Source organism: Fukomys damarensis, unplaced genomic scaffold (genome assembly GCF_012274545.1).
Source record: "Fukomys damarensis isolate Sample0158 unplaced genomic scaffold, DMR_v1.0_HiC HiC_scaffold_17, whole genome shotgun sequence".
NCBI classification, from domain to species: domain Eukaryota; kingdom Metazoa; phylum Chordata; class Mammalia; order Rodentia; family Bathyergidae; genus Fukomys; species Fukomys damarensis.
Window position 1 is genome coordinate 74,481,818 of NW_022900929.1, and position 9,921 is coordinate 74,491,738.

General features: G+C 54.1%; 2 protein-coding genes across 3 annotated transcripts in view; one reads left to right on the top strand and one right to left on the bottom strand.

The window, feature by feature from the left end:
- Duoxa2 (dual oxidase maturation factor 2) overlaps positions 1 to 871 on the top strand; it is a 2,871-nt gene extending 2,000 nt beyond the window's left edge. Inside the window, 2 exon segments of the mRNA XM_033765319.1 lie at positions 1 to 193; positions 678 to 871. The exon segment at positions 1 to 193 is cut by the window's left edge and continues 16 nt beyond it. Coding sequence (XP_033621210.1) covers positions 1 to 193; positions 678 to 871 — 387 coding nt within the window.
- Positions 872 to 1,011: 140 nt separating this feature from the next.
- Positions 1,012 to 9,883, bottom strand: Duoxa1 (dual oxidase maturation factor 1). Of its 2 annotated transcripts, none has more exons than XM_010632521.2 (7): positions 9,660 to 9,883; positions 3,950 to 4,123; positions 3,612 to 3,669; positions 3,017 to 3,151; positions 2,611 to 2,824; positions 2,233 to 2,450; positions 1,012 to 2,094 (listed from the first exon to the last, which is right to left on the bottom strand). In XM_010632521.2, exons 2-7 carry the CDS (start codon positions 4,094 to 4,096, stop codon positions 1,841 to 1,843), a joined length of 1,026 nt encoding a protein of 341 aa, XP_010630823.1. In that variant the 5' UTR covers positions 4,097 to 4,123; positions 9,660 to 9,883; the 3' UTR covers positions 1,012 to 1,840. The 2 variants fall into 2 exon arrangements, with proteins under 2 accessions (XP_010630823.1, XP_010630822.1); XM_010632520.2 differs by having other exon boundaries at positions 2,611 to 2,839.
- Positions 9,884 to 9,921: the final 38 nt, after the last annotated feature.

The window sequence follows — 9,921 nt, forward strand, 5'->3', positions numbered from 1 at the left end:
CTCTCCAACGCGCTGCTCTCCATGCCCGCGCCGCTCTACGGCGGCCTGGCGCTGCTGGTCACCGGCGCCTTCGCCCTCTTCGCCGTCTTCGCCTTTGCTTCGGTCTCCAGCGTGCCCTTCTGCCCGTTCCGCCTCGGTTCCGCCGCGCTCACGCCTGGCTACGGAGCCGCCTTCTGGGTCACGCTGGCTATTGGTGAGGACCGGGCCGGGAGCTTGCGCTTTCCGTTCCACAGAGTGATCCCGGACGCTTGGGGCAGAGGCGACAACGGCTTTGAGGTTTTTTTGTTTTGTTTGTTTTGGTACCGGGGATCAAACTCAAGTCCTTGCGCTTGCTTCGGTGGAACGACTGAGGTAAATCCCCGGCCCGGTTTGCTTTGGTTTTTGAGGCAGGGTCTTGCTGTGCAGTGCAGGCTGGCCTTGAACTCACTAGCCCAGGCTGGTCTCGAACTTGCGCCCCCACCCCCGGAGCCCATCTCACAGATACAGAGGGTTCCCTCCGAAGGGGTCGGCGTCTCTACCCTTGCGAGTGAAGGCGTGTGTCCTGCAGTCCAGAGGAGAGGTCTTTCTGCAGTGGGCGAGTGCATGCAACCGGTGTTTGGGGAAGACACTCGAGCGGGCGCCTCCGCCAGGCCCAGGGGCCGGCCCGGAGCCCTGATCGCCCCTTTCCTTCCCCGCAGGCATCCTGTGCCTGCTGCTCGGAGGGTCCGTGGTGCTTCTCCACTACGCCTGGCCCAGCGCCCTTCGCGCCGTGCTCGACCAGAGCGGACCGGACTACTGTAGCCCCGCGGCGGCGGGCTCGCCCTTCATTCTCAGCAACCCGGTTCACCCACAGTTCGCGCCCCTGGACTACAAGATCACCACAAAACTGTGAAGGGCGCCCGCCTCTGGACTCTTCCCCGTCTGGGGACCTCGCGCGCCCCAGGCCATGGGCGGGGCACCCCAGGGACTCCTCCGTGCGCCAGAAGCAAGGACACAGCGAGCTGTAAATACATTTACTTCTTTTATTTTTAGAAACTTCCCCGGCCCATTAATTTCCATGGTTTTTCCCGATTCTGGGCCACACGCCCTCGGAAGGCCTCGCTGGTCTGGGACGGCCCACTTCTGTGTCCCGACCCGGTTCCTAGCGCTGGAGAAACCCGAGACCCAGACAGGCTCTGGAGGAGCGCCCTCTAGTGTAGTGACGCAGGAGCGGAAACCACCCCAGCAGCCGGGGAGGGCGTGCAGGGCTGTGACCAGGAAGGTCACCCTTCCTCTCTCCCGGGGTCCCTGCTGCATGGACTGGGAAGAAGGGGGTTTTTGGAGTGATTCACTCTTTCCAGCTGTTTTCTTTTGGAGTGGTGTCTGGGGGCCGAAGTAGATGTCAGCGAGGCATAACAGTAAATCGAGGACTTTACTTTCTTAAAGGTCGTTCGTTGGCAAATCCTAGTCTTATTGAGTATATTTGGGACCTGAAGGTCAAACGTGGCATGGCTGGTTAATGCTGGAGCCAGAATGAGCTGTCTGGTGGTCTCCAGTGCAGACGGAGAGGACACACACACGCACACACATGCACACACACCAAGAGGTACAAAGGGACAGGTCTGTGGAAGAATGACACTGACAGATGTGTGAGGAACGCTGGGCACCCGGAGGAGGCCCAGCACCCAGGAAAGGCGGGGCTGCTGGGCAGAAATAGGGGCTACCCGCTTTAGGGGTGACAGGGAGATGGGGGGGGGCTTCTGGGTTTGTTCTCTTTAGCATCACGGGGTGGAGCCTCCTTTAGCTCCCACCTGCTCCGTCCGGGAGCTGAGGACCTGCTGCAGCTCCCTGAGGAGCCGCCCATCGGGATGGGACAGGGACCTCAGAGGGCACAGTCAGGCTCGGCGGGGGTCTCCTCCCCACAGCAGGCCTCAGAGGGAGCCTGGGACAGAGGAATGTCGGGGGGCACAGGGCTCTCGGCTATGGGCCGGTAGCGAGGACTCAGCAGCCCCCCTTCCTCAGGATTCCACTCGAGTGTGGGGTCCTCCGGGCTCTGGTTGAAGAAGGCCTTCAGCCTGTGGGGCTGCATCCTGTGGGCCAGTGCCATGAGCAGGCCCAGCAGCAGGCACAGCAGTCCTGGGGACAGGGCGGCCAGCGTCCTCCTTAGTTTGATGGGGCTCCAGAAGCACAGCCTTGGCCCCACCCACACACGGGGCCCCAGTCCTCCCTCTCTGGCCTTAGCCCTTGGGAGCCGGGGGCCGAGGCGGGTCTCACCTGTGGCCAGTGTGATCCAGAAGGCAGGTCCGTGGTGGGTATGCAGCTCCGCTGTACCCAGGCGCAGGGGACAGGGTGGGGTGAGTGACGTGGCCGTGGAGAAGAACAGCAGCGCCAGCAGCTGGAAGATGCCAGTGGCCAGCAGCATGTGGCCGCCGTACAGCAGCACAGGCATGGACAGCATGACGTTGGCCAGCAGCCAGCAGAGGAAGGCGACCCTGGGAAGTGGGGCCATGAGGACCGGCCCAGCACCTCTGTCCCCCCGCAGGCGAGGACAACCTGCCACAGGCTTCCCAACCAGGAGCACGGTACCCACGCCAGCCCACCCCATTCGGGACATTCACGTCACCCCAGCTCCACTCCTTCCCTCTGGCTCACCACAGCATGGCAGAGGCGTAGTGTCCCGCCAGGCGGTACCGGTTGTACAGGCCACACGGGCTGTGCGGGGTGAACTTCTCGGCCAGGTAGAGGACAGGGTTTGGCAGCCCCTTCCTCAGGGCCCCTGCGTACTCCCCAGCATAGTCCTTGCCCAGGTGCCAAGTGAACGCCTCATTGTACGCAATGGTCTCATTCAGCTGCTGCACTGGGGTCCCTGGGGGAAGGGTGGCTGCGCCCGCTTGCTTACTTGGCAGGGACCCCTGGGCTACGGTGGATCACGTGTACCCACACCCACGGCTCCTTCTAACCACAGGCCCCAGCACACGGCAGCCTTTTGGACCTTGTGAAAGAAAGCAGCTCCCTAACGCAGTGCAGGGGCCCTCCCTCCCAGGCCAGAGCAACTCACCTGTGAGCGTGATGTTGACCCCTCCCAGCCCGACCTGCAGCCCCACATCAGCGCTGATCCGCTCAGGGCTGAAGGCTTTGTAGGTCGTATTGGTGCTGACCTGGCCCACTGACCACTCAGAGCTGAAGTTCACAGCTGGGGCGGGGGAGTGGAACACGTGGGAATTCAGGGGTGCATCCTGGACTGGTCACCCCCGTACCCACTAGCCAGGCTCACAGGAAGGCTGCCAGCCATTGGTGTGGGGTGGAGAAACAGGTCGGGATCCAATAGCTCCCTCGCTCACCCCCTGCACACCCCAATAACACACTGAGGGAGAAAGAGTTGCAGTAAACGTGACGGGCAAACGGGGCTTCAGTGAGGAGGACGCCTTCTGTCTCTACAGGATGCCCAATCCCCAAAGCCGAGCAAGCAGCCCTATCCCATTTCCTCCACTCCTGTCCCTGGGACCTTCTGCCAGAGCATAAAAATGTCCCCAGGGCTGCAGAGGTGCATCCAGCAAGGTCCCCCAGGCAGCCCTCTTTGGGTAGGGTCTGGGAGCCACCATGAAGCAGGGGTCACTGCGGGGACACGAGGAGTAGGAGAGTCTGGCACTCACCCAGGATCACAGCCCCGATGAACAAGCTGGTCACCACCCGCAGCAGCCAGAAGAGCCTCTGCATCATGGGGAGGGGAGGGGCTTAGGAAGCAGTTCCTCCTTCCACGCCCTCCCCCCTTTCCACGCTGGGGTGGGGGCTGGGATTCTATGACTGAGGCCACTCGTTTCCTGGTGACCAGGGTCTGGCGCCTACCAGGTGCCGGCAGTGATCTGTTGAATCCAGGAGTGGGGACACTGGGGTCCCTTCCCTGAGCCTCTCTGTAGACTGGCTCTGGACCCCTCACTCAGGCTGAGGCCCCTCTGGGGCTGGGGTGTCCAGGGCTGGGTTTGTTTCTTACCGTCTTGCCCCGAATGCCAGGGAGGATGATGATGAAGGTGACCAAGGCAGTTAGAAAGATGGTGATGATGACAGCCAGGGTGGTGTCCATCGGGAAGGTCGGCTTGGGGCCGGTATAGAAGGGGAACGTGTGCCCGAGAGCAGCCATTGCGGTGGCGGTGTGCCTGAGGCAATGCTGCACAACAACAAAGAGTAGGTTGACAGCCCTGTATCTATTTACCCGGTGCTGTTACTGCTGGGGATGCAGCCAGAATGAACCAGCTCAGGCCCTAGCCAGCCTACCCTTCCTGTAGCTTCTCGCCAGACTCCTCCCTGCCTACCCTCAGCCATGCCTCCATCTCACCACCTTCTGGCCTGGCAGAACTAAGGCCTCAGCAACCCTCTGCTGCCAGAGGAGCTCCCTTCCTAGCCAACAGCCCTCTACACCGTGTAGTTCAGACCCTCAAGGCTTCTCTGTTTCCTCTGGGATCATCTTAAGAGATAAAATTCTCTTTTATTCCCACTCCCCGGGCTTCTTGCACAAGCAGACAGATTGCAGAGGTAAAAAGAGCTATGTTTACTATCAAGGGGAGGCGTGAGGGTAGAAGGTACAGATCACAAAAAGATTGGCTTTCTTCCTCAGGGGCCCAAGGAACAAAGGCCAAACAGTTGCGGTAATTACAGAGTCCGACTGTATCATCAGCGGACAGATTCCCAGCCTGTCACTGTCCAGGTCGGTCTGTCCAGCTTCTCAGATGCCCTGGCTCATATTCTGGTGGAGACTGAGCTGAGTTCACCTGAATAATCGCTCAAGGGGCACGTGCCCTCCACCAGCCGGATGCTGGGCAGATGCTTTTCTGTTGCACCTGTCTCTATCCAAATACCCAGGCCATATTTCAGCTCCAACACTGGCTTTGGACTCCTTCATCTGTCCTCTATTCTCAGAGCTCATTTAACTCTAGCCTGTCCCTTTGGAGAGAAGATATTGGGCAACAGAACCTGAAAGTGCTGTGTTTAGTTAGGTCTCAGTTAGAACTGCCTGTGTATGTGTTACCAGAAAAGGGGGGAAGTCACTGCCAATGAAACCATGACTGCCACTGTTGATAAGACACACCCCCATTTCATAGATGTCAAAATATTTTAAATGAACAAAGCATCTCAGATCAGTGGTCGAAGTTCCACTCGTGTTGCTAAGTGTGATCTGCACTGGGGCCTCAGCCCAGGAGGCCCCATAGTTTAGTCCGCTGATGCTGGTGAAAGTAATTCTGCCTTTGCTTCTTCCAACTTCCTGGACTTCTACAGAGACCTGGTTTTACTGGAAAAGAGATAATGTCTTGCTCATGGGGTCTCTGTGAGGATGACAGGAGATTGTGTAAGTGAAGGACCCAGAGCAGTCCTGAGCGGGAAGAGGAGGGCATTTCACTGTTCCTCTCTTCTACGCCTGCTTTGGTGCTGGCTCTTGTCCCAGGTCTCAATGACTAACACTGTCACACTGGGCAGGTGACAGTGTCCTCGGTCTGTGGTTTCCTTCCTGGTCCTGGAAAAGAGGCTCTCCAGGTCCCTTCCAGTTCGAATGCTGGGATTCAACTCTTCCCGGCCACTCCTTTCTCTCCAGTTGGGCAAATTCCACCTCCCTGGCTCCACCCCACACCTGCCTGCCTTCTCTGCCACCTCCGTCACTGGCCATCCCCTGTCCCCTTGGTGTCTGGCTCCTTCACCCAAACACACGCTCAAATTTCTCCCATTTTAATAAAAGGAGACCTCTTTTGATCTCCACTACTCCCCTCCACTACACCTCACCCCGGTTCACAGCCAGGCTTCTGGAAAGAATAGTCTGTGCTGGTTTTATCTGCTTTATCTTGATAGGGAAAACTTTTATAAATAGCAAAAACCTATAAAGTGTTACAACGTAAAATGACCTCTGCTGTCTCTAACAGCAGTTTGTTTTGTTTAGCTCAGAACTAATAGGCACCAAAGGCACTAATTACTGAATGAGACATTTGGTCCGACCCTGAGATAACAGGGTCAGCAAGACCTTGAGCTCCGATGAGACTGAAGCCATCTGATCATAAGAGTATCAAGATAAAAAGGACCATTGCCAACATTCGCTCCCGTGACCCTGAGCACCCCCTTCCTATGGACTAGGACAGATAACTAGGTGAAACTTAAAGGTGAACTCCCCAACAGCAAAGAATTGATATATCTGGGTTGAAAAGATGAACTATCTTGTGACTGTGATTTAAACTGTGAGAATGAAATGTAACCACCCACATGAATTCAAGGCTGTAAAACGCTATAAAAGGAGGAGTTGTAACCCACTGCGCTGTCCATCCAGTCACGGCTTATGTGCGATCGACCCTTATCGATGAATAAATTAGTTATTTTACTTCCATTCTGCTGCCTCTGTGCGTGTCACTTACTGATTCCGTCCCTAACAATCTCAACCCACTGTGATCTAACTTGCTGTCATCCCTGCTTCTCCATGATGCCACTAAGTGAAAACTCCACAGCAGAATCCTCACTTTTCACCCTTCTTGAACTTTCTGTGAGACGTGAGCCTGCAGAACACATCTTCTTTGCTCGTTCTTTTAGTCCCTTGAGCTCCACGATACTGTGCTCTCCTGGGTCTCCAGCCTTTCACCATCTCTTTCCTGGCTCCTCTGCAAGTTCATCTTCTTCTTCCCCATGAAATGCTCGCACTCCCTGGGATTTTGTCTCGGCTCCCTTCTTTTCACACTATTCAAGAATCCCTGGGCAACTGCGTCCATTCCAGTGGCTGGTAGTCCTCACGAGTCCCCCAGACTCCAGTATCTAAAGGGCCAAGCACCCCATGGACATTTTCACTCGGACATTCCCACTCAGCACTGTAAAAGGACAGAATAACGATAACAACAGTACAGGTCCCAGATGGAGTCCACTGTTCCCGTTGTTTTTTATTCTATTTTCTTTGTCTCTTTGGCAGTACTACATCTATCATCAAGTAAGCCAGAACCAGGACTATCGTACCTCTTAAATATTTCTTGAAATCACTCACACATTTCTTTCTGAACTACCTCTGTCCTAATTCATCTTCACCCTCTCTTGCCTGGTGCAAGAATACTTTTTCCAATAACTACTACAATCATTTCACTTCTCCGCCTGGGTGAACTCTAATCCTCTCAGGTCAGATACAGACAGAGCGCTTTGTAACCTGGCCCCCTTTCCCCACTGCTCCACCTCTGACTCCATCCGTTGCCCTGACCTGGAGCCACACTGCCACGCCCTGAATCCGACATGCTCCTTCAAGCCTTCTTCAAGCTGCTGTATGCGTTACCTCCTCTTCCTGGAATGCTCTCGCCCCTTGGCAAACACCTCTTCTCACTCCAAGTCCCAGCATGTTTCGTCTTGTCTGTGACTTCCTCTGATGCCACTGGTCCCGGTGGATGTTTCCTATTCTAACATTCTAATTGCGTTTTGAGCGTATCTCCCCGATCATGACAATTATACTGTACTCTAATTGGTGAACATTGTCTCCTTGTTAGGCTGCAATCTCTTGGAGGCCAAATACTTAATCTTTCCTGTCTTTGCATCCCCGGCTCATTGAAAATTCTAATCAGACTCTGGATCATATGAATATGAATGAGTTCTTAACAGGTGGCTGCTTCTGACTTCTCCCACAAGAGGGAGCCCTACCTCATACAACAGTCTGATCGTCTTGTACAAAAACCTTCCTCAACATTAACTGAGTACACCAGACAGAGGGCTACGGACCGGACAAAATTCCAGTCCTTGGGATTTGATCTCAACTTTCAGTGATCTAAAAAAAAAAAAAGACATTTCTAAGTGTTGGAGTCTCCCAAACTAGCAAAGACACAAGCAAGAATGTTCATGTTTAAGTGAATCTGAAACATACATTTCAACCCTAGCTGAAGACAAGTAACTAAGAATTTCTGGCTTATTTTGTAAAACATGAGATAGTGACATTTACTTTAAAACAGATGTCTACTGGCACAAGAATTTTTTTATATGACACCCAAGCCACTACATTTTTTTAATGAAAAGTTATAGGTCGAAGGGCTATAAAATGTAGACTATCTTGGCTAATGACAGCTAAAGCAATGTTAATAGTAACCGTGTTGTATGTTAGAATTTTAAAAACAAATATTTGCAATGTAAGCCAATAATTAATAATGTAATATTTTGTCAGGATCGATCATGTACAAGTATCATTCCTGCATTTATCTTAATGAGAGGTTATAAAAAATTTTACAAGACTGGCTTCTCTCTATTAATAGGTGTCAAAGAAACCCTAACAAAACATTTTCTATATCTTAAGTACAGAAGAACATTGTTAATATGTTTCCAATTCTCCAAAGTATTTACTAAAGATGACTGGAGCATAAAAGTCAACTGGTGAATAAACTCTGCCTTCCTTAATCTCTTCTGGTTCACTCTCATGGTTTAGAATGTCCTTAACCTACATTGCCTAATTTGAAGTTAATTTTTCAGGACTTCATTTCTAATGTGGCTTTCAGGCACCCTGCCCAAGGAGCAGGACTCGAGATGTCCTCACCCACAGACCTCCTGCTTTTCTTACAAAGCTTGTGTTTCCCGGGGCCAGTTTCCCCCCTGGCTTAACAAGCAGGGCTGACAGCAGAATGGGTTCTAATCTGACAAAGATCTGGTGTTAACTCAATTCACTTCTCCCACAGCTCAATGTCACAACTGGTGTGGACACAGTTCAGAACGACACGGATGGCACAGGCACCGATGAGTTTATACAAAGAGAGACACAGACGCGAGAAGAAAGCCCCCAGACTGCCATGCTCAGCAAAAGAGCCACTGTGTCGCTCCTGGACAGCCCCTTGTGATGAAGTTGGGGGGCTTTCTCACTGGGATGAGCCAACTCCCACAGTTTGGGGTTCTCTCTCTCCACTCGGTCTCGGGTAGGTCTGAGAGGAGGTGAAGAAAACTCAGCTAGTACAAGCTCTGGTTCCCATCACTGAGAGGAGAGCTGTGTGCTATCAGCGCTGGTGGCCTCTCCTGCAGCGAGGGGACCTTCTTCCTGAGTTCTTCCTGCTTACCTCCGCTCTTCTGGGCCCCGTACAGGAGCGCGAGTCCCTAGGAAGGGTGCTGTCTAGCTGCTGGAATGAAAAAGTTTATTCCTCTGGTCGGGGTAGGCGCCACTAAAAGTTTACTGCTCTGGACAGGCACAGTGGCACACATCTGCAAGCCCAGCACTGAGGGGAGCTGAGGCAGGAGGATGGAAAATTTGAGATCCTCCCTCCAAGGCAGTTTAGCGAGACTTCGTGTCAAAAATACTCAATAAATAAAAAAGGCTGGGGATGTAGCTCAGTGGTAGAGCGCCCTGGTTTTGAACTGCACTAAAGGAACATTTAAGTGGAGGAAGAGAACAAGGTTTGAAAAGTGTGCTGGACAGGATGCGGTGGGCACGCAGGAGGGGGAAGTCATGCAGTCCAACCTGCTTAGACTCTAGTTAAGAGAGGGTGAGATTCAGTGTGTTAAGCCCTGCGACTTCTATGGTCTTAAGAGGCTGTCCTCGCCTTCATTTCTTCCCAAACTTTGTCCTTGCAGAACTCTCCCATCTGAATTGGTGCCGAGAGGGCACCAGCCGTGCGCCCCTAGGGGTCGGTGCGGGAACTGCACCTCAAGACCTCGAGCTAAGTAAGCCCAGCAAACCACCCGAGCCCTCAGCCTCGCGCCCCGCAACCCGCACCGACCCCAGCTCCTACCTTCTACTCTCCCGAACCCGGCTGTGGCAACCGCTCCGCGCCTCTTCCTGAGCACCGCGCTCCCACGCCGCGATCCTGGGGGAGCGGAGGGAGCTGATGCTCACATTCGGTCCCCGAAAGCGCCCGCATCCATTCTCCCTGGGGGACTCCCCGCCACCCCTCCTCTCCCACTCCACGGAGGACCAGGTCGTGGCCGGACTGGCCGGGTCTGAGGTGCCATCCCCCCCCCGTCTCGGAGGGGTGGCTCGGGGCGCACGGGCCG